We start from the raw sequence: 24,844 nt of genomic DNA, 5'->3' as shown, positions 1-24,844 counted from the left end.
AGGTTTCCTTTTTGAAAGATTTTATCTGTGCATGTTTTCTTTTGCAGTATGTGTAAGCCACATATATGCCTAGTGTGCCTAGATACCAGAAGAGTGTTAGATCCCTGGAACTAGAGTTAACATGCAGTTGTGAGCCACCATGTGAGTGAGTGCTGAGAACTGAACCCAGGTCCTCAGGAAGAGCAACAAACCCTCTTAACCACTGAGCCATCTCTTAAGCCCCAAAGTTTTCTTTTTTAAATTATTATTATTATTCGTGTGTGTGTGTGTGTGTGTGTGTGTGTGTGTGTGTGTGAGCATGAATGCAGGTGTGTGCACTTGCATGTCACAGCATCCATCATGCATCCTCCTCTCCGTGTTGTTTAAATGTTGAGGTAAAACACCAGGAAACAACATAGCACGATCTGAGTGAGTCTAGCCCTTGGCAGGTCTTCCCTGGCACTGGTGTTTAGGCATCTTTTTATATCTTCCTGACAAGTGGCTTCCAAAGGGACTACTACATTGTCTGCAGAACAGCTTAGGCAGGAGGGTGCTCTGGTCCTTAGCGTCCCTAAGGCCTACATGACAAATCTGTTCTGGAATTGGTCACCAGCACCTGGCATGTTGCCGTCATCCACTAGACCTCTACAGTAACCCACTCCAGCCTCTTCTTTTCTCTCGACCCCAGGAAGCTGTAGTCAACTCATTTCTGAGGGCCATCATATCTTCTTCCTCTTCCAGAGTCCCGGCCTGTGGCGCCCTTTTCCAGGTGTTCAGTCAGAACAGCCCCATGGCACGGTGGACTGGACAGACTTCACACTGTTGGTATACTGGCAGGAAGGTAGACTGCTGTTTGTGCTTTAAAGGAATGCACAGTAGGTTCTGCGGGTCTACATTCAGACCCAGAAGACACACGCGGCTACGGGCCAAGGACAGCTAAGACCAAAGGCAAGATCTAAAGTGAAGACCATTGAAGGTTCCATGGCGTAGGCTAGCTCTCTGGCTCTGGACATCTGCACTCCTTCCGAACGGCAGCTGTGGGAGCTGGGGGTGACTCTGCAGCTCCTGGGCTACACAAGAGGAGGAAGCCCAGTCCCAACTGGAGACAACAGTAGCTGGGCCCGAACTGTCTTGGGAATCTGGGATGAACAAGATCAATCATGGGTTAAACATTCATCTTCAGCAGAGGAGACGATATGGAGATGGGGAGGCCCCAGATGAGACCGGATGAAGGCCCATCAGGTGAGGAGTCTCACAATAGAGCCGTGATAAAGGCTGGCAGTTCCTCTCTTACCTTGAACTTGGCTCTGTCCACAGAGCTATGGTAAATTCTCACCTGATGTTACTCAAGAACAAGGCTACAATGGGAAGGCAGTTTCAGAAAGCATTCACCAGAACTGCCACCCCAGGGGTGTCCACTCTGGCTGATCTAGGAATCCTGCCTTCTGTTGCCAGGAAGGGCTGGCAGGATCCCCAAGTGGGCAGGTGGGACTTGTGGACACCTATCTGTGGTAGTTGGTAATTTGTTGATGGGGACATATTTCCTGGGGTTGAATGCTATATAGGTAGTGTCTTCTACTCAGGCTCCACAGGATAAAATATGGACCAAATAAAAGCTGAGATTTCTCTCCAGGCCCACCCAAAGGCTGAACTGGGAAGGTCTCCAGAAAAGGAACCAGAGAGTTGTTAGTACAAACCTGGAGACAGCAGGGTCAGGATGCAGCCTTTCTTCTCTTCCTCGCCCAACTCCACCCCGCTTCTGGGCCCTGCCCCCCGGGTAGGAAGACATCTCAGTCCCAAGAGGCTTCTTGACCTCAATTATGACTGCAGTTGTCTTCAATATAGGCTGCTGGTGTGAGCCTTTCCTGCTGTCAGTGGTGAGCAGACACACTTGGACACTCTGGATTGCAACCCAAACCTTTATTAGCAGAATAAACTTTGCCAGGGGGTGTCTGCATTCAGAACGTGACTCTAGGCTATTTGCATGGATGGAGTTTCCTCTGAGGTCTCCTCCTTCCCCAAGGGGCAAGCCACGGAATGTTGCCTTCTTGGCCTGCCTTGTGAGAGTCCCTTTTAGTAACCCCAGGATTCCAACGATATCAATGCCAGCCCCAAACTCTGGCCAGGATGTCCACCACCAGCCCTGTGCAATGCCAGAGTGCAGTCTCTTCCCTGGGCAGGTTGGAGACAGACATGGAGTCAAAATTCATTGTCTGGAGAAGGTGTGCAGGGGCGGGAGGGGTGGTGGTGAAGCTCTGCTTCCCTCTCGTGCAGGAGACAGGAAATCCCCAGACCAAATGGGCATCTGGAAGTTTTCCTGGGATAGAAGAGCTAGCACAGAGCGCTAGAGGACCTGCTCTTCTTCCAAAGGATCTGATTTGGCTCTCAGCACCCACACTGAACCCACTAAAAACCACCTCTAACTCCAGATGCAGGGGATCTGATGCTTTCTTCTAGTCTCCAGACACTCACATTCATACACAAATAGATTCACACATTACACAGACAAAAACAATTTCTTAAGGGAAAAGAAAACATAGAAAATGTTACTCTTTTATTATTTCAAGGAGGTAATACATAGCCCAGTACACCAAAGCAATAGGGAATTCGAGGCAGCACATGGCCGGTGATTTGGGGAGGAGCCTCATGCTGCGTCTCAAGCTCCTGTCTGCCTGTTCACATGAAGGCTGGGACAGTCACATGAGCTGGCTGTGACTTTAGCCGTGACAGATGACCAAACTCAGCACCCTGCCGACCGAAAGGGCCAGTGCCGAGGCAGCTCCAGGAGTCGGCAGCGGCACACCAGCAGTGCTCACCCTACTGCCCATGGCCACTGTCCCCACAGCAGCCAGCGTGCCTAGCGCTTGATTCTGTTTCAGTGAGCCTGCAGTGCGCCGGGCAGGAATAAATCCTGAGTCATCATCAGTTAAGGTGAAGCCTTAGTAGTGTTAACACTCTGGATGAGCAAAGACAACACTGTCCTGGGGGCAGGGGGTGGAAACGGAAGGAGCCTGGGCTGCAGGACTGCCTGGAGGAAGAGGACGTCTCCTAGTACATGATGGAGAGAGGCAGGGCCTGGGCTCTGGGGGAAGCTGCTTCCTCTGGCACAGAGTTGACCTAGAGGCTGATTTTCCAATCATAATTGGTTACCTGGGTCTAGTCATAGCTAGGACAAAACAAGTCTTGCTTACACCAAACATGGTCTTGGAGAGATGTGTGGCTCAGTTCTCCCAGCTGAGGGGAAGCACTCAACCTAAGGCTCTCCTCCATTCCCAGCCGCTGTCCTTTGCAGGTGACTGGGTGAGGGAGACAAGCAGAAGCAGGCACTGCTCCAGCCCAGTGATCTTTTCCAGGGAGCTCACACAGGCAGGACCCAGAGCCCCACCCTGGCCCAGCATGGAGCTCACATTTCTACCAGAGAGGTGACTGAATGGTAGTGTGCAGGTGGGAGTCACAGCAGGGGCTGGGATGCTGAGATACCTTCCATTTCAGCATGGTGGGCCAGGCTGCTGGCTGCCAGGAGAGGCTGTTGCTTCCCAGCATGCACTGCTCTCTGCCAACCCCACTGCACAGGCTCACAGAGTTTTGATTTGACAGGTATGAAAATAATTTTAAAAAATCACACCACTGTGTATTCTGAACCCAGAGCTGATGGCTTTGTTTTGTTTGACAGGAAAGGACAAAGAAACCACAACTCCACAGTGGCCAAGGCTCACGGAAGCACAGAGTATGCTCTGTACCCAAATGGAGAAACCTTGTCTGATGGGGGAGCTGGGGGAGCCATGGGGTCCTCTAGTCGGTGGCAGGATCTGAGGTCACCTCATCTTCACATTCCTCAAAGCCTGGGACTGGCTTCTGCAGAAAGTATGTGGTGGCCTGGATCACCTTGTCGGGTCCAATGTTGTAGACGGGGTGCGTGGGCTGCTGTAAAGAGAACACACGCCAGTCTGTCACCAGGGGCTCTTGGTGGCTGAGATTCACCTGGCAAAACTTAGATTAAGGAGCACAAGTCACACACATGCATATACACACACATGCATACACACACACACACACACACACACACACACGCATATACACACATACACACACACACACACATACACACACACACCATACACACATGCATACACACACATACATACACACACACATGCATACACACATACACATACACATACACACACACACACACACACACGTGTATTCCACACCCACATGTGCAAACCTCGGTATCTGCTGGAAACATTTCACAGTGCACAACCACAGGGGAACAGTATCCAGCCACGTAAATGTGTTTTTGGATATCTTCATAACACAGGACATGCTTATGTTTATCTGAAATACACTGTGGACTTTGGAATATTCACATAGACTTGACCTGTTAAGCATCTGTATCTAAAACTCTGAAGTCCAGGCTTGTGTGTGGCAAGCCCAGCACCTCATTCATGTCAGCATATGTGTCCACCTCTAAGCTACACCCCCCCACCCCCCACCCCCCAACCCCCCACCTCCTCCAAAACCTTTCCTTAAGCACTGTAACTTTTTCACACCTAAATGTGTTTGTAATCAGCAGACAAAGTACTGAGTTTGTTACAGTATTTCCTTTGTTTCAGTCTGTCTCTCATAGGCTGGCTAGCCCAGGCTGGCCTCAGATTTACCATGTAAGCTGGGCTTGAACTCTCGATCTCCCTGCTTCCGCCTCCCCATGGCTGGGGTTCCAGGTGTGCACTACTGTGTCTGACTTTCACTGTGACATTTGCATGGCTACTATCATTATGCCTTGTTCTTATCTGCACCTAGTCCCAGCTTCTGCTGGTTCCCCAGTCCCCCCAAATAGTGACCCCTTGGGCTTTCATGGTACATACAGCAAACTGTCCTCTGTTCCCTTCCCTTAATACCTCTAACATAGAAGGATACACTTTCTCTCCTATGTGGAGTCCAGATAAAAGCTAAAAGAGAGCCGGGCGGTGGTGGCACACACGCCTTTAATCCCAGCACTCGGGAGGCAGAGGCAGGCGGATCTCTGTGAGTTCGAGGCCAGCCTGGGTTACCAAGTGAGATCCAGGAAAGGCGCAAAGCTGCACAGAGAAACCCTACCTCGAAAAACCAAAAAAAAAGAAAAAAAAAAAAAAAGAAGAAAGAAAAAGAGAAAAGAAAAGGAAGAGGAGGAGGAACTCTGTAACCTTGAAACCTTGCAGTTGCTACATGAGTGCAGCACTGTGTGCTGAGCACATTCCCTCCAATAGTCCCGCCCTCCCTCCCTCCCACTAATTCCCTCTGTCCCCACAGACATCTTGATTCCTAGTTTCATGTCATAGATACATACATGCTTTATGTGTCTGTATACAACCTAGGACCCACAAATGAGAGAAAACATGTCTTCCTGAGACTGCTCCGTTCACTTAGTGCCATGGCTCCAGTTGCAAGCATCATCTTTCAAATGGCATAACTTCATTCCTAATGGAATGAAAAGGGTCCATCTCTCTGACAGGATGTAGTGCTCCAGTTTCAGGTGTACGCAACCACTCCTGGCTCTGAACTTTGAGTGTTCCCCCGACACTCGAAAAGTTGTAGCTTTTAAAGCATTTTGGATTTAAAATGTTTACGTTAGGGATGCTTAACCTGTAACATGAGCAAAGCGCCGTGCATTGAAGCATCTCAACACTCCTTTCAAAGCGTGCTTACAGCTGTAGGGGTGGCAGGCACTGGGCATCCAGACAGCCACAGTCATGGGGCCAGCCTCCACTTTTTATACTTGTATGTGGGTTTCAATGATTCCAACGGTGACGGTGCATCTGTGTTCATAACTAAGAGGAAGGACCATAGCTCTCTTGAGGGTGACAGTGTCAAGTTTCCATTCCTTTACATCATTTCCCTACATCACAGAAATCCAAAAGTAACATCAAGTCTGAGGCAGGACAGAATTTAGAGCGGTATTCAGAGTCCTCTCTGGGAGAGTGAAGAGGAGGAGGAGGATATAGCTGCAGAAGATTTTCAGTCTCTTTACACACCCCATCTTGTGTATGAGGAGGGTCAGCGGACAACATGTAGTCAAGAGTTGGTTTCCTCCTATTATAGAGGTTCCAGAGTGATCTCAGGTTATGAGCTTGGCAGCAAGCACCCTTACCTGCTGAACCATCTTGCCAGCCCCTCCTTTATTTATTTAGACAAAGTCTCATGTAGCCTAGGCTGGCCTCTGTCTAAGAGGGGTACAGCCAAGAATGACAGACTTTCTCACCTCCCGGGTGCTGGGATTACAGGCCTGCGCCACCATGCTGGGTTTCTACAGTACTGAGAACTGACCGAGGGCTCTGTGTGTGTTAGGTGTGCACTGGACCAGCTGAGCTACAGCCCTAGCCCTCTGCCTATACAAAATTTCTGAGAGACAGAGGGAAACTGCACATGTCAGTGAACACCTTTAACCTCAGCCCTCAGGAGACAAAGCAGGTGGATCTCTGTGAGTATGAGAGTTCTTGGCCAGCCAGTACTGCAGAGTGAGACCCTGTCTAAAACGGGGCAGGGGCAGGGAAGCTACCTATGGAATTTCATGAGGCCAGTATATTTTTAAATACAAATTGAAAAATGCATTATAATAAAAAAAAAAAATTGTATCAATCCTAAAAGTGTTTTTCTATTTATTTCTCTATTTTGTGTCTGTGGTGCAGGGTACACACATGCCATAGCATTCAGGTGGAGGTCAGAGGGCAACATACAGGCGTCAACTCTCCCTTCCCACGGTGTGGTGGGTTCCAGGGATTGAAGTCAGGTCATCAGCTTTGTGTGCCAACCCACCAAGCCATCCCACTTGACCCTTGTTTGTGTGTCTAAGAAAGATTTGGAGCTGATCTTTACTGGGGGTCTGAGGAGACGGCTGAGCTAGTAAAACACCTGCTCCGAAAACACAAGAGCCCGAATGTGAGCCCAGTACCCATGTAAAAAGCCGGGTGTGGGGCTGGAGAGACGGCTCAGAGGTTAAGAGCACTGGCTGCTCTTCCAGAGGTCCTGAGTTCAATTCCCAGCACCCACATGGTGGCTCACAACCACCTGTAATGAGATCTGGTGCCCTCTTCTGGCCTCTAGGCATATGTGCAGGCAGAACACTGTATACATAATTAGTAAATAAATCTTTAAAAAAAAAAAAAAAAGCCGGGTGCGGTTGGTGCACTTAGAGTCTCGGCACCAGGGAGGCAGACACAGGAAGACCCCTGGGGCTTATTGGCTGGCCAGCCAGTCTAATAGGCAAGACCCGGTCCCAATGAGACACTCAGGTAAAAAAACAAGGTGAACAGCTCCTGAGGAATAACACCTGAGTTTGCCCTGTGGTCTCCACGTGTGCCCGCACACGTGCCCCACAAAAGCTTGAACCAGGCAGAGTGGATGCAGCCTATAATCCCAACCACCCAGGAGGCAGGGGCAAGAAAACTCATACAAGTTCCACGCCAGCCTGGTCTACAATATGGATTTCAGGCCAGCCCAAGCTACAGAGTCACAGTGGGACCCTGACAAAGAAGGATTTTTCAACTGTCTGCCATCTGTTTGCACTTCTGTTTGAAACATTTCCCAGTGCAAACAGAGGAAAGATGTACAAGCCAGGTGAAAAGATGAGGCTCAATATTTCTATCTGTTGGAGGTAGGCCTGCCGAATATGGGCGGCCATGACAAGTGGCTCTGTTACTTGGCCATGTGGATAGGTCTCAGCTGCGTTTGTTTCTTGGGCTCATGTCTAGGTGCAGCGTGTCGGCTTCTGCCAGGCTGCCATAGCACAGGCCAGGGTAGGCACCATGCTGTTCTTTTCTTGTGGTGCTGGGGACTGAACTCAAGGCTCTACAGACTCATCTCAGCATGGACCCTACCCACGAGCTACATCCCTAGCTAGGCCCGACGCCCTATGGGGGAAGCATCCACACATGAAACACACACATGGCAAACTGTCGTGTGCTAATGCAGCATGGCAATGTGCACAGTCCATCCTCTGAAGAGAAGGCATGAGAGCTGAGACACGAAGCCAGCAATAGTGCGAGCCCATGCTAGAGGTCCCCAGGATCTGAGTAGCAACTGTGTGGGCCTCCGAGAGGGAAACTGGCCAGCAGTGGGCTGGACTCAAGTCAGCTGAGGAGAGGAATAACTATCTCTGGCCCTGTATATCCTCTACTCACACCTTCACGCACAGGCTGAAAAGTGCCAGGGGGGGGTGGAGCCAGTGAGTTTCCCAACTTGCCCACACAGGAAACAGAGCCAGCTCTGCAGGACACAAGTGGCCACTCTGAAATGAGGTCCCCTGACCTTGAAGACCTTGTAGAAAAGGGGTGTTGAATTGTGATGGCTAAAAAAGTTCTGTTTTATGCTAGGCATCCATCTTGGCACCCATCTGCCATCTGTCTCCGACTCCAGTCCCTGGAAGGTAAGTTCCCAGTAACCCTGACTCAGTGACCCCCACCTGAAAGTGTACAGTTGTGACTTATCTGTTATGATATAACTACCTGCTTTTTTTACTTCTGTAACTTGCTTATGCAGATATCCAAAGACTGCCTTGAGTTGCCTTAACTGCCTAACTTGGCAGAACAGATCAGAACAGAACAGGTTTTACTTGCTTGCATAGATACAGAGAGTCCTTCCCCATACCCTTCCTTCATAACAATCTCTAATTTGGCTCAGAGATACGTCCTGCTAGCAGTTAATCAATAAATGACTTCATTATAATTGGATTGAGTCTACAGTCTTCTCCCAGGGGTCACAGACTCCCTAACAGACCCCTACCTGCCTTACCAGAGCATTTTCAGGCACACCCATGACTACATCATGCAGCATGGCTCCACTTCCAAAATGCTGGGCGATGGATAAGCCACTCAGGCAGTAGCAAGTGTGGTAGAAGTCACGTGACCTGCAAGGACAGACAGACAGCTCTGAGAAGCCCTGTCCCCTCCCTACCAACCTCTCTAAATACTGCCACATGAGTTAATGTATTTCTCTTGAAAGATCACAAAATGTCTAGGGATCGAGCACACTCCTCTTGATACACTGCTGGGCCAGGCCTTTCTCAGAGCAGCAGTGGGGGTGGTGGCAGTGTTTGTGAGTGTGTGTCTGGAACGTACTAGGACCTCTTATAGTTTAGTTCCCTTCTGCATGGAATCCACCATATGCAATACCCCACACTTGTGTTTAGTCATTTCATCTACTCCAGAACGGTTGTTGGATTACAATCCGTTTATAGCACTCATTGGTTTGATAGCCTATTCTATTTTGCTATTTCACATTGCTCAGGATGACCCCAGAACAACATACATGCTAGGCAAATGCTCCACCACTGACCTATACCTCCATCCATAGCCTATTCTAGTTAAATGGGCTTAACAAGAAAAACACAGAACAGTACAGTAAAGGAGGCTGGCCATGGTGGTGCTCCCCTTTCATCCCAGCACTCGGGAGGCAGAGGCAGGTGAATCTCTTGAGTTCAAGGCCAGCCTGGTCTATGGAATGAGTTCCAGTACAGCCTGGGCTACACAGAGAAACCCCAAACAAAACAGTAACAGTGAAGGGAAGCTAGCAATCCATTGGCCTCTCTGGGGATGGGGAAAGGTGCATGTGATCTGAGGAACAAGGTGAGGAGCCAGAAGTGAAGGCCCAGGGGCACTGGAGGGGTTGCCCCAAGTGGAGCACTTTCCCTGAACAACGCTAGTGCTAAGCGGCTGGAGGACAGGGCCGCCCCAGGTTGACGGCTTGGCTCTAAGTAGCCAGGGTGACACATTCCCTCTCCCTTCACCCCACATCCCAAGAGGACACTCACTTGCCAGGTTTGTCCAGCAGACCCCCCGCGGGGCACTGGCAGCACATCAGGATGTACTCCTGCAGGGCCTGTTGATGAAACATCCAGTGGCTCATGCTGAGGGCAGGGTCGCCTGGGGAAGGACAGAGGGTGGGAGAGGCAGGGCAGTGGTTAGTCTCAGTCCACTCATACCTGGTAGCCCTGCTAGCTTCCTCTCGCGTCCCTCCCCTGAACGTGGATGTGTGTCAAAGGGCAGTTCTAAGTGGCAGTTTCTTTTGCCACAAAGTGTGCCAGCCACCATGGATGTCCTAAACCACATCTCCAGCAGTGGTTAGTGTTCCCCGAGGGCATCCTCTCTAGTCCTGTGCAACTAGTTAGTGGACTCTGAGCAGGGAAGGGACTCTTACCAGGGGGTAATAGCCAGATTCAGTGAGAGACCCTGTCTCAAAAAATAGTGAAAAGTGACTGAGAAGGACAACCAGATGTCAACCTCTGGCCTCCAACCATACCACATGTACATGTGCACACACAAACACATACACCACACATGACCAAAAAAAAAAAAAAAAAATCCCACATTTAATTATAAAATATTCAGACAGAGGCTGGAGAGATGGCTCAGCAGTTAAGAGCACTGACTGCTCTTCCAGAGGACACGGGTTCAATTCCCAGCACCCACATGTCAGCTGACAACTGTCTGTAACTCCAAGATCTGACACCTTCACATAGACATACATGCTGGCGAAAGCACCAATGCAAATAAAATAAAAATAAATAAATTACAAAAAAAATTATTCAGACAGAAAATATTTTCTTTTCTTTTTTGAGACATGATCTCGTGTAGCCCAGAATGGCTTTGAACTTACTACGTAGCTAATGATGACCCTAAGTCTCCATCTCCAAGAATTGCAGATGTGCCTCACATATCTGACAATAATTTGGTTTTGTATTGGCTTGTTTTACTTTACTTTACTTTTTTGTATGTAGGTGTCTTGTTTGCATGGATGTCTGTTCACTATGTGTGTGCCTGGTATCCACGGAGGCCAGAAATGGCACTGGATTTGGAACTGGGGTACAGACAGCTGTGAAGCACCATATGGGTGCTGGGAAACAAACCTGAGTCCTCTGGAAGAGCAACCAGTGTCCATAAGCACTGAGCCACCTCCCCAGCAACCCAATTATTTTCCTTGAAAAGAGACACACACCTGTGGTCTCAGTTACTTAGGAGGCTGAGTCGAGGTTCACTTGAGCTAGAGAGGGAGAGACAGGTGGAGGAAAGAGAAGAAGGAAAAGATGGAAGGGAGGGAGGGAGGGAGGGAGGAAGACACAATAAATAAATGCAATATTTAAGATGTTCCTAGAACCCTGCACCTCGCCTGGGCAGCAGAATGCAGCCAACCTCATTGGCTGGGGTGTGAATGAGTTAGCCCCAATGTTGTGAGCATGAGAGAGCTGTCTCCATTACTCGGCTGTCATGTGGAGGTATTGGGGGAAGAGAAATCCCCCTCGCCCAAGATGAGAGAGCTAGCCCTGAGGTCATAAGAGTGGGAGAACTGGCCCTGCTCTTCATCAGCTTGGGAGGGTGGCACCCACACCATGCCTAGGCAGCACAGTAGAGCTGGCCCTGAAGGTGTAGGTGTGGGAGACCCGAGGACATGAAAGCAGGAGAACCTGCCTTGCTCATCTCAGCATGGGCTGAATTAGCCAGAGGCAATGCAGGAGAGTGAACCCTGGTGGTGAGGACAAGGGAGAGCTGGTGGGCTGACCAACCCTGCAACTATTTAAGCCCAGAACCAGGGTTATAAGTTGGCCCACCCCAATATCCACCCCATCTGTGATCTGCTGGAGCAAAGGGAGGGACCAGAGCTGCAGACCCAAAGCTGCAGGATCCCCATGACACAGGGCAACAGCAGGATATCCAGGAGGAGTCCCAGTGAGGCCCCAGCATCGACAGCGTAGCAGAAACCAGAGGCCTCAAACCAGACCAGTGACTCTGCAGTGAACGCTTGCAATAAAGATATACGGACAAAAGGGTCACTGCGTGACTCACTGTGTCACACTACAGCTTCCATGACAAGACTGATTTTTCCTTTTTTTTCCTCTTGAATTTTATGTTATTTTATTTGGGGGCAGGTTGGTTGCAAGGGCAGAGGGCAGATATGAAGGGACGGAAATGAATGGGATGGAGGTGCATGATGTGAAAGACACAAAGAAGAAATAAAAAGAAAGTTTAAAAAAGATGTTCCTGGTAACCAAAATGAAAAAAAGCATTTGTACCTTTCACCAGGTGAGGACACAGCTTTTCTTCCCTCTAGAGGACTCAGTGACAGGGCCTCCCTAAAAGCAGAGAGCAACCTCTCCAGGTACCAGAGTCTGCTGGCACCCCAACCTTGGAAATCCCAGCTCCCAGCCCTTGCGGGGGTTCAAATTCAAGACTGCACACATGCTGGTTATCTACAGGTCTACATTAGACTTATATCCACTGACAGAAGTACAGAGACAAAGAAAAGAATCTCAAATGAGTCAGATAATCTGAACATTGTGTATCTGATCACACTATGTGTGTATGTGCATGTGTGTGTGTGTTACCAGTTAAACCCAGAGCCTTGGAAATGGTAGGCAAGTGGACTACCACTGGTCAGGTCAGCAGACTTGGAGATGGGCATCTTTACCCACTGAGCTATTGCAGGCCGTATACGCTATTTTTAAATTTTTCTCTGAGTTATTACAAAGATCAAACTAGATACTCAGAAATAAAGGTACAAAAAAAACCCAAAACCCTCACAAAATACTAATAATCTGATGTAAACTATGTATTAAAGGGGAGGTGAAACTTATCCCAGGGATGCAGAGTAGTTCAACATTAAGAAAATAATCAGGCCAGGCACTTCATAAACCAGGTATGGTAACACACATATAATCCCAGCACTTAGAAAGATCAGAGGTTCAAGGTCATCCTCGGCTACATAAAGAGTTTGAAAATAGGGTTGGGGATTTAGCTCAGTGGTAGAGCGCTTGACTAGCAAGCACAAGGCCCTGGGTTCGATCCTCAGCTCCAAAAAAAAAAAAAAAAGAGTTTGAAAATCGCAACAGAGACAGTAAAATGGCTAAGTAGATAAAGGCTCTTACTACTCAGTCTGATGAAAAGAACCAAGTCTGACCACCACACATTTGCCCTGGCACACATCCTGTGCCCCACCCCACCCCAAACTGATGAATACAAACACGACTAAATAAATGTTATAATTGCTTTAATTACAAGGAGCTGGCAAGACAGATCAACCAATAAGCGCCTTGCTGCACAAGCTTGGGGACGTGAGTTCCATCTCCAGCACCCAGATAAAAAATCCGGACATGGCAGTACACACTTGTCATACCAGAGATGAGGGGTGGAGGCAGGAAGATCCGGTCAGTCAGCCGGTCTAGCTAAACAGACAACAGAGACTGAGGAAGACACTTGGTTGTCGGCCTGCACAGATGTGCATGCATCCAGGACACACACATGCACACACACATAAACAAAAACAAGTAAATAAATAGAGATTGTTAAGATGCCAATGCTTGCTGGGTATGGTGGCACATACCTGTAATTTCAGTGCTCAGAAGGCAGGCAGGAGGACCAGCAGTTCAAGACCAGACTGAACTATACAGTTTGAGACACATGAGACTATCTTTAAAGAAAAAAAAAAATCTACATTTTCTCTGCAATCCTTAAAAAATTTTAACAGAATTCATACTGATTTGCAGAAGACCCAAAACAGCCAAGATTAGTGTGAAAAAGCTGAAAGCCAGGAGACCTGTATTTCCTTATTTCAGAACCTACAGCAGAGCTATCATAACCATGGTGCCGAAGGACAGGCACATAGCACAGTGCAGCAGAAATGAGGATCAGGAGATAAGCCTCCACACCCACGGCCAACTGGTTCTCAACAGATGCTGCATCCATTCAGTGAAGGAAAGCAGTCGGTTCTGGGACAACTGGACTTCTACATGCCGATGGTGAAGCTTGGAAGGAGAATGTATCCACTGCATAAGCTAACCACGAGAGTCCCATTCAACCCCAGCACCAGAAATCAAACAAACAAACAAAAAACCCTTTAATGGGGTGTGATGGTGCATGCCCATAATCCCTGCACTTGGGAAGCTGATGCCTATGCCACATAGAAAGAGCTTGTCTCACAAAATAAAACAAACCCTTAAAAATAGATCAATAGGGCTGGAGAGATGGCTCAGAGGTTAAGAGCACTGGCTGTTCTTCCAGAGGTCTTGAGTTCCCAGCACCCACATGGTGGCTCACAACCATCTGTAATGAGATCTGGTGCCCTCTTCTGGCATTCAGGCAAACATGCAGCGAGAACACTGTATGCATAATAAATAAATCTTAAAAAATAAAATAGATCAATAACCTAAATATGAGAGCTAAAAATCAAAACTTTAGGAAGAAAACATATATTCCCATGATGTTGGTGTAGCAATGAATTCTCACATGATACCAATAAGCAACAGGAGAATAAAAAAATTAAAAAAAAAAAAAAAAGAAGAACCAAGCTTCATCATCTCTAAAAACCCGTGTGTGAGGTCCTAGTTTGATCCCTAGCATAAATAAATACATAATTTTTTAAAGGCAAAGGAAAAAGCAGGTATGTGGCAGATGCCTGTAATCCCAGCAGTTGGGAGGTTGATGCAGGAGGCTTGACATAAATTGTAGGCCAACCTGGGCTACCTTGTCTCAAAACAACAAGCAACATTATCTGCTTATTTTTCTGCATGCCCTGCATTCCTAATTGATGTACTAGTTTATCCTTTGTTTTCTAAAGTCAGCTAATGTTATAACTCTCATCTTACACTACATTTACCTTGTCTCTATAGCACAGCCATACCTACCTCCTGTCTCCATTTTGCCTATTTGCATGAAGCCCTGGGTTCAACCCCTAGTACTACAAATAAATTAATAATACATAAACTTGTTTTAAGTTTATGGCTATGGATATAACTCAGCAGTGGTGAATATGCTTAGCGTTGTAGAGTATCTGGGCTCAATACCTAGTATCAAACATGAAAAAAAAAATGATGCATTTGCTTACTAAAAAATGCAAGTAACACGGAGTAGAAGAGATGGCTCGGTGGGTAAGAGCAGGTACTGCTCTTGCAAAGGATGTGGTTCCCGGCACCCACTGTCCGGTGACTGACAACTTCCTCAACTCCAGCTCCAGGGAATCTGACACCCTCAGGCACCCATAAATGTACACATACCACACACATGCACATACCACACACATGCACATACCACACACACACACACACACACACACACACACACACACACACATACACACAGAGAGTTTTTAAAAATTAAAATGTAAGTAATAATACATCGCATGTTTTTGGAAGAAGAAAAGAAAAAGGCATAATAGAGGATATATAATTTACAAGGTAACCTCTGACTCCCTCCTATGCTTCTCTCAATATCACCCATTGTTAAGTGTTTTGACATGATGCTAGGAAAAGCCAATGGACACCAGCTGATGTGCATGTGACTGCCCTGGGTCTGGCCTTTTACACTGTATCCTGTGGAGCTTTCTACACAGAGCCACTGTAGCCAACTACTGTTTAGAGAGAGCATCATTTATTTCCCCACTCAAGTTTGTTGACAAAGTGGGCCACCACGTAGCCCTGGCTGACCTGGAACTTGGTGTGTAGGTCAGGCTCCCCTTGAATGTACAGAGATCTGACTCTTGAGGGCTGGGGTTAAAGGTGTGTGGTGGTCAGGCCAGGCAACTCTTCACCTTTCAATGGACGTTTTCCATTTGCTACTCAAATTCTACTTCAATACACACCCTCTACTAACATCTCTGAGGGTGAACTCCTGACAGTGCACTAGTCAGGTTGAAATTTTAAGTGTGTTTATAAGTTAAACAGACACCTGCACACTACCCTACAAAGCCAAATGCCTATTTGCAGTCCACTAACAGGATAAAAATGCCTGTTTCCTCTGTCTCCCAAGTGCTGGGACTGACAGCATGCACAACCATGCCCAGCCTTAGACTAATGTTTTTTGTTTTTTGAATGTATATTCTTCCAGAGTTCTAGAAATTATATATATATATATATATATATATATATATATATATATATATATATATATATATATATATATATATCATATAGTACATTGTTATTTTCTGGCATCTCATGTAATGAGGGAACCATTTTCATAACTCTGTAGCACTATGTAAATGACTGGCTAATAGTTTGTTGAAGATATACCATCATTTATATCACAGCTCCTCCTCCCTCACACTTGAACTCCTAAGTTGGTCTGACATTCTGCTCTTAAAAACAGGAAGGTAGCAAACATTCTTACAGTGTGCTCCTTGGACACACTATCACTTACTGTGGAAGGTCAGTTCCTAGAAATGGCCTTGTCTGGCTGATCCATAGATTATGCATGGGTCTGGCAGATGGCAGTAGATAGAGCACCTCCTGTGCAAGCCTGAGGACCAGGGTGCAGATCCCCAGTACCATGTAAACTCTGGGCAGTCATGGCGGCTGCCTGGAATCCCAGCGCTCGGGTGACAGAAACCAGAGATGCCCTGGGCAAGCTTGCTAGCCAGACTAGCCAGAATTGGTTTAACCAGAAACTACCTCAATAAATAAAGTAGAGATCCATCAAAGAAGAGGTCTAAAGTCAACTTCAGGCCTCCACAAAAGCCTGCACACACATGCATGCTCACCCAGGAACGTGCATGCACACCTGCCACATACATGCACATTCACATGTACACACATGTGAGCACACCACACACATACATATATATGTGCATGTTTTCTGATTAGAAAACACACTGTTAATAGATAGTATAACCCCAAATAATAGTTGTCACAATAAATTGATATTTTCTTTTACTTTTTAGGTTTTTTGAGACAGAGTCTCACTATGTAGCTCTTGATGCTCTGGTACTAGTTATGTAGACCAGGCTACCCCCAACTCAAGAGATCTGCCTGCCTGAAGGCCAGGAGGAGTTGGATCCCCTGGAGCTGGAGTTACAGGTGGTTTAAGCCACCCACTGTGGTGCTGGGAACTGAGTGCAGGTCTTGTGTTAGACCAGCACGTGCTCTTAACCAGTGAGCCATCTCTCCTGACTCCTAACATGCATTTCTTTAGCTACAAACAAGCTGGATAACTTTTTTGCAGGGGGCTGGGGGGAGGAGGGTGGTACTCCTCTGCAGTGATGCAAGCCGGGCTGAGGTCACCGACCAACCGCTACAGGTTGCAGGCAGTTTATAAAGCAAGCCTTAACCACATGAACTTTGCTTCGTCATCGGCGAAATGAGAACATCAAAAGTCTCGGTGTGATAGGGCTGTTTGGGGGAGCAAATGAGAACATGTAAGTGAAGTACCCTGGCACAGTGACTGCTTGGGAAATCTCTGCTGCCACCAAGAGAGCCACCCGCATGGAAAAAGTAGTAACATCTGTGGCTTTCTGTAAGCCAGCTCCAAAGAAAGAGATTGCCAAGACGTCAGGGTATTTCTTTGAGAAAAGTCAGCCTCGAGAGCAGTGGTTCTCACCCTTCCTACCACCGAGACCCTTAAATACAGGTCCTCATGTTGTGGTGACCCCCAACCCATAAAATTATTTTGGGGGTTGGGGATTTGGCTCAGTGGTAGAGCGCTTGCCTAGCAAGCGCAAGGCCCTGGGTTCGGTCCTCAGCTCTGGCAAAAAAAAAAAATTATTTTCATTGCTACTTCATAACTGTACTTGTGCTACTGTTATGAATCGTAATGTAAGTATCTAGTATGCAGGATACCTGATATTTGACCCCCGTGAGAGGGCTGTTTGACCCCAAAGGGGGTTGAGACCCACAGGTTGGGAACCAGTACTCTTGGGAATTCCTGACAGCCCTACCAGTGATCAAGCCAGAGCCTATGCAGTTCCAGAGTGCTAGCATTACTGTGCCTCAGTATTCTGAGGCCTAAACCCAATGGCCCCAGGCTGGGAAGGGAGGACAGCGGCTCTGTGGATTTTGAATCAGTATCAAAAGCATCTACAACTCAACAACTCCAGTGAGATTAAGGAATTAAAGCGTGGGGCTCAGAGTCAGAAAGAAGCTCAGGTGTGGGAGACAACAGTAACTAGTCACCCAGCTGAGTCCACAGGAAAGTCTCCCTCTGGGCCAAGGGATCTCCCGGCAGGAACAGATTGGCAGCCGGCAGGGTGGCCACTGACCCCCCCCCCCCACCTGTGTGCCCAGGATCACAGGCAAGAATGAGCATGGAATCAGAAGGCACTGAGAGAAAGGGGCTGTCAGAGCCTTGGCCTGCTGGTCTTGCCTGCTCTGTGGCGACTCCTTAGGAAGGAATGTGGATTTCTCTAGCCTAGCTGCTCAGGGAAGCACACTCATCTAGGTCAGCTCACACTGACTTTAAGATCAAACATTATTAGGGCTGGACTTGTCTCGCCCGCATGAGGTCCCTCGTTTCAATCCCCAGTTCTGCCAAACAATCAAAGTGGCATTCATTAAAAAAAAATTTTTTTTCAAACAAACAGCATTCTATTTATTTATTTTATGGGGGAAGGGAACACATGTAGCGGTCAGACAACTTGTGGGAGTCAGTTCTCTCTCCACCATGTGGGTCCCAGGGACTGAACTCAGGTCATCAGACGCGCCAGCGGGAGCCTTTACCCACTGGGCTGTCTCCCTGCTCAAAAGAAAACATGTCTAATGGTGAACGGACTCAGCCGGATGCAGTGAGTCCTCGCTCCTCGGGTCTGATTCTCCGCCCCTTTTATGACTGCCTCTCATGTCACCATTTTGGCCATGTGCACGGAGGGTTTTTGTGCCGACATGACCGGGCACAGCTCCGCAATGGCAGCTCTGGCTGCATGCCCAGCTGAGATGGCAGCCCAGTCCTTGTGGGGCCTGAGACGGGGTGAGGATGCTCCCTTCAGATAAGGGGGAGTGGTACAGAGGAAAGTTCATCCTGCCACAGCAGCAAGTGATCTGAAACCATGCCAACTGAACCCTACTCTGCAGACCCAGCCCCGAGGGCAGGAGGCTCCACAGCAGGTCTCAAAATCCCAGCCAGACAGGACTGCCTTCCTCTAGGCAGCACTTGGTTAGGAACTGACCAGGGAGATCATCTTCTCGCTCCCGCAGCAGTGTGGGGCTCACCTTGAGCGTGCAGTGCACGATGTAGCAGGGGCAGGAGCCCTGCCTGCCAGAAGGAGTAACAGCCATCCACCAGCTTGTTGCAGCGGCCCTGGAATCCTCCTTCAAATCGCATCTGCCGGCTTGTCACCCATTGCTGAGAGAGACCACAGGAGGGGCGGGTGTGAGCCAGAGATACACCAACAAGGGCGAGGGGATGAAGTCTGGTGCTCCGGCTTCCCTCCCCCGTCCGTCCGTGTCTCCCCCCCCCCAGCCACGGCCATTTAAACTGGCCATTTGGAAGCAAGCAGCAGTGATCACTGCCCAGAGCTGAAAAAACAACCGCCATTTTAGTGCAAATGAAAAGTGAAAGGTTTCACTGTTACATTTTTGTACGTGTGTGTGTGTGTGTGTGTGTGTGTGTGTGTGTGTGTGTGTGTGTGATACAGGTAATATATCTATGCTATTTTTCTCTTTGTCTCCTTCACCCCCATTTCCTGTTACCCCTCCCCAGGCTGGGTCTCGTCCCCTCTCCTTCTGCATTCACATCACATCTATCCCGTTACCCTCTCTGTTCCCACCACCCCGACAGCCACCTTTGCTTAGGTCCAGATGGAGGCCAATGCTGAGTGGGGAGGCCATGCTTGTATGGGAGGCCTGCAAAAGTCTCTTAGCCATAGCTTGGGGCAGAAAACTCAGGCAAGGCCGCTTGTCTCTTCTTATCACTGCTCAGGGGACTTTGTTCAAAGCAGAGAAGGGACGTGTTGGGCTGGTCTCATCAGATGACATCACAGTCCTGCCTTTACCTGGTACCTGAGGACATGCACTCCAGAACATCTGCAAGTCCCTACCAGGACTCAAGGTAGAGGCCATGGATCCTAACTACCAAATGATAACTCCCTGGTCTAGCCTGGGGAACCCGGTTAGGTGATATAAGAAAAATCTTATACTGAAGCTATACACTAGCACTTGTCACCCAGAGGCCACACATGATACCAGCACTCTTGGCTTATCGTCACATTTCCTGAACACACTCCATCAAGATAGCCTTGGAGGGATGAGCAGAACCAACTGGCTGAGCAGATACAACGCTCTCTTCCCTCCCAGCCCGAGGCCTCAGAGCTGCACTGCTACACGGAAAGGGAACCCTCCTACATTGAGTTCCTGAGTGTGGACCCATGGGACTCTTCAGAGGGGAAAGCCTGGACTTCCCTTAAATATAATGGAGTTTAGATTACATCCGAGATTGCATCCCTGGTCACGGCAGCACAAAAGTCAGTCTCAGATTCTTAAAAGGACAAAAACCTGTGGGTTTAGGTAGTCACGCCTCCCTAGTCGGTCTTAAAAGAACCCTATGCTTCAGGGACTGCCATTTAATGGCGGTAGGCTAAGCACTCTAAAGGAAGGGGGACACTCTGAGCTTTTACTAACCCCACAATGTGAGTGGATCGAAACAGGCTAACTGCTTTTGTTCCAGTGCCTAAAGCCGTGGGTTTGTTCCACCACCCTTGGCTATAGAAGGACAAAGATATAGGTGTGGGTTCCTCTCTGTCAGTCAGTCTGTCTGTCTGTCTGTCTCTCTCTCTCTCTTTGCTTTTTGAGACAGGGTTTCTCTGTGTAGCCCTGGCTGTCCTGGAACTCACTCTGTAGACCAGGCTGGCCTCAAACTCCCAGAGCCTCCGCCTCCCTAGTGCTGGGACTAAAAGCATGCCTCACCACTGGCCTGGCTCAGATGTTGGTTATTTATAGCAAAGGGAGAGAAGGGGGCTACTGGGAAAGGGAGGATTTACATTTATGGAGCACCTTCTGTCTACCAGACTGTTATGTATGTTCTCTCTCCTTTAACCCTCAAAGAATAAGGATTACTATTCCTACCTTCCAGAAGGAAGAAACAGTATAGCTCAAGCAGATTAGACAGCTGGCCAGGGGTTCTTGGCTGAGGGGCAGAGGCGGGGTTCAAGCCTACAGTTATTGTCATTATAACTTAGGCATGCACTACGATATTCCTTATTTTTGCCTACAACATGGGACTTTACACTTGGTGGCGATCAGATTTTAAAATGTATGTACAAAGTTAGTCATTCAGTATCAGTTTTCCAGAACCTTCATAGAGTATGCCGGGTGAGAGGCTTTCTCTCACAATAAGGGCACATGCTGCTTATTACACCACAGAATACAAAGCAGCTCTCTGGAGGCCCACAGGGCTCCACAATGAGCCTGGCATCTGCTCGCTGAATACCAGCTGGAGCTGGTTTGCCTTGATGATGGCCAGGGGAGCACATGGTCCCCAAAAGACAAAGAGAATACATTCTGTGTGTTCTAGACTTCCCTTAAGCTGACTGATTTCTGAACACTGGCCAAGAGCTTGGAGGTCTAGAAGAGATGCCTAGACCTCCTAAATAGCAACTCCCTCCGTCACCCCCACTGCCTGGAGAACTCACTGGAAGCAGATACAGAATTTTCACAGGTAATAAAATTTTCACAGGTAATTAAATCTTTGGCCTTAAAATGCTTCAAAGCTCTTTTCATAACTTGTTCGCTTAGGAGATTCTAAGACACACGGTAATACTAAATCCTGAGGGACCATAGCTATTTTTCTTGGGTGTGGGGAAAGGCTCATTCCAGGTGGTCAGAGGGCTCAAGACCACTCAGGGTCTGCAGAAACTTCAAAGCAGTCAGAGGGAGAGGTAGGAGAAGGAGCGGAGACCGGGGGCAGCTGACTCACAACTGTGCTGAGCACCAACAACTCCACCTGAAGCCTCGTCCTGGGACTAGAGTCTGTGCACTCACGGCTCTGGCAGCCCTTCCCATCACAGACCTCCCTGTGGTCCCAGATCAGAGTCACATCACCAAACCTGGGCTGGGGAGAGGGTGGTGCGACAGCTACTCACCAACAAGCTCTTCAGGTTCAATGAGCGTTCCTTCTTGAGGATTACCAGTGCAGCCAAGCCACAGAAGGTGTAGCCGCCATGGGCTTCCATCCCTGGCACCCCACCAATGCCACCTTCCCAGTTCTGGCACCTAGGAGGGGTGAGAAGCCAAGTGCTTGGATTAGGACAAGTGTCCTCCCCATATTCTGGGTGGCACAAAGTAAGTTTGCTCTGATTAAAGCATAAGTTGTTAGCACCATGGATAGAAATGTGCTGACTAATCAACTTGTGTGTGTGTGTGTGTGTGTGTATGTGTGTGTGTGTGTGTGTGCGTGCATGTGTGCACATGCACGTAAAGTCAGCTCTGGGTGTTGTTCCTCAGGATTGCTATCCATTTTGGTTTTTGAGTCTCACTGGAATCCGGGGATCATATTTTTGGCTAGGATGTCTTGGCCAATGAGTTCTAGGGATGCCCTGACTCCACCTCCCCAGTGCTGGGATTGCAAGATTGGGCCACAATGCCTGGCTTTTCACATGGTGTTGGGGATTGGATTCAGGACCTTGTGCTGGACAGTAAGCCCTTTGTGAACTCAACTCTTTCCCCGGCCCCTGACATATTAATATTTGCAGATTCCTTTTCCTAGAAAAGAAAACCAGAAGCCTTAGAAAATTAGAAACTGTCCACTTATATAAGAAATGTAGTAGCACAGGTTAATACTCACTGGGGGAAAGTTGCAAAGTCCTATACATAGCAGAATCATCAAGTTAAAATAAAATAAAAAAAAATAATTGCTGGTTTTGGTTATCTTAGAGTACCAGCTCTAATAGTGAAAAAGGTGTTTCATTTTTTTGTCTAGTTTCCTCTTTCTAACTCTAGCTCTGGAGATCAAACCCAGGACTTCATGGGTGCTAGGCAAGTGCTCTACCACTGAGCCACATCCCAACTCTCTTATTTCCAGTTTCTTTCTTTCCTGTTTCTGTTTGTTTGAGACAGGATTTCATGTAGCCTAGGCTGACCCTGAGCTTCTGGATCTTCCTGTCTTGCCCTCCCTCCCTCCACCCGACTCAAGTGCTGGGATACAGATGTGAGACACACTGCCTCAGATTTTTGGTTTGATTTTGTTGTTGTTTGGACTTTTTAATTTTGTTTTGGTGGTACTGGAGATCAAACCCAGGGTGTTGCACATGCCAGGCAAGCACTCTGCTACTGAGCTATATCTCAGCTCACATTTTGCTTTTTGAAGTAGGTCTCCCTAAGTTGCCCAGGCTGGCTTTGCACTCACCCTGTAGCCACAGCAGGACCTGATTTTGGGATCCTCCTATTTTAGGCTCTGGAGTAGCTAGAATACAGGCCCATACTATCAGGCTGCCTGGCTCAAAATTTCTATAATGCATGTGTGTGTGTGCGCGCGCGCACACACACACACACATACACACACATACCCCTACTTAAAAAAATTTTTGAGCTATGTTTTACTATGTTGCCCAGGAGGGCTCAAGTAATCCTACCTCAGCTTCACAAGTAATTGAACTAGCTGGGTGTGATGGTTCATGCCTGTGATTTCAGGACTTGGAAAGCTGAGGCAAGACGATTGTTGCTTGGGCTACAGAGGAGATCCTGTTCAAACAAACAAGCAAACAAACAACACCAATAATAAAACCCCTAAGTTTGAGACCATATCCACCCTGAAATGCTCAAAAATAAACTTCAGAATTTTCTATATATTTAAAATCTCTAAGATGAGCGTAGTAGCACACACCTTTAGTTCCAGTACCTGGGAAGCAGAGGCAGGCAAATCTCTGAGTTGGGGGTAGCCTGGTCTAATAGTAAGTTTCAGAATAGCAAGAGCTACATAGTGAGACTCTATTTCAAAAAAAAATCTAAAAAGTAAAAGAAAACATCCATTTATTGTAACAACTATTATTTGAGGTGGTGTGCACATATGTGTGCACATGTGAATGTGCATGTGTATGGCAGGTGTGCATGCACATTCCTGGGTGAGCATGCATGTGTGTGCAGGCTTTTGTGGCCTGAAGTTGACTTTAGACCTCTTCTTTGATGGATCTCTACATTATTTATTGAGGTTGTTTCTGGTTGAACCAATTCTGGCTAGTCTGGCTAGCAAGCTTGCCCAGGGCATCTCTGGTTTCTGTCACCCGAGCGCTGGGATTCCAGGCAGCCGCCATGACTGCCCAGAGTTTACATTGTACTGGGGATCTGCACCCTGGTCCTCAGGCTTGCACGGGAGGTGCTCTATCTACTGCCATCTGCCAGACCCATGCATAATCTATGGATCAGCCAGACAAGGCCATTTCTAGGAACTGACCCTCCACAGTAAGTGATAGTGTGTCCAAGGAGCACACTGTAAGAATGTTTGCTACCTTCCTGTTTTTAAGAGCAGAATGTCAGACCAACTTAGAAGTTCAAGTGTGAGGGAGGAGGAGCTGTGATATAAATGATGGTACATCTTCAACAACTATTATCCAGTCATTTACATAGTGCTACAGAGTTATGAAAATGGTTCCCTCATTACATGAGATGCCAGAAAATAACAATGTACTATATGATTGAATTTCCAGATATATGATTGAATTTCCAGAACTCTGGAAGAATATACATTCAAAAACCAAAAATTGGTCTGAGGCCGTGCATGCTATCAGTCCCAGCACTTGGGAAACAGAAGCAGGTGGATCTTTGGGAGTTCCGGGTCAGCAGGGCTACACAGTGAGACTCGGCCTCAAGAAACAAAAGCAACAACAAAAATGAGTGATGGTCAGTTTTAACTGTCATCTTGACACAGTCTGGAATCACGGGAAGAGAGCCTCACTGAAGGACTGTTTAGATGAGGCTGGCCTGCGGGCCTGTCTCAGGGAGATCATCTTGACTGTGTTGATTGGTGTGGGAACACTCAGCCCTCTGTGGCGGCACCAGATCCTAGGCTGGGTCCTGAACTGTCGAACAGTGGGAGGTGGGCTGAGCACTAGTAAGCACACACGCATCCATTTCTTTCTGCTCTTGACTAGCAAGACCCCGTTGCCTCTCCTTACTTATGTGCTATGATGTAACCTAGACTCCTGG

At 47.9% G+C, this 24,844-nt stretch overlaps 1 protein-coding gene across 1 annotated transcript in view; it reads right to left on the bottom strand.

Moving 5' to 3' along the window:
* Positions 1 to 2,516: 2,516 nt before the first annotated feature.
* The window catches only part of Fntb (farnesyltransferase, CAAX box, beta), an 85,398-nt gene continuing 63,070 nt past the window's right edge, over positions 2,517 to 24,844 (bottom strand). The window contains exons 8-12 of the mRNA XM_036206132.1: positions 21,787 to 21,916; positions 18,920 to 19,052; positions 9,767 to 9,878; positions 8,749 to 8,863; positions 2,517 to 3,903 (exon numbers count right to left, since the gene is read on the bottom strand). Of these exons, the coding sequence (XP_036062025.1) occupies positions 3,772 to 3,903; positions 8,749 to 8,863; positions 9,767 to 9,878; positions 18,920 to 19,052; positions 21,787 to 21,916 (622 nt within the window). The 3' untranslated portion in view covers positions 2,517 to 3,771. The remainder of the gene's footprint in view (positions 3,904 to 8,748; positions 8,864 to 9,766; positions 9,879 to 18,919; positions 19,053 to 21,786; positions 21,917 to 24,844) is intronic.

Source organism: Onychomys torridus, chromosome 14 (assembly GCF_903995425.1).
Source record: "Onychomys torridus chromosome 14, mOncTor1.1, whole genome shotgun sequence".
Classification (NCBI taxonomy): Eukaryota; Metazoa; Chordata; class Mammalia; order Rodentia; family Cricetidae; genus Onychomys; species Onychomys torridus.
The sequence above is the reverse complement of the archived record's forward strand: the minus strand, read 5'-3'. Positions and strand labels throughout refer to the sequence as shown.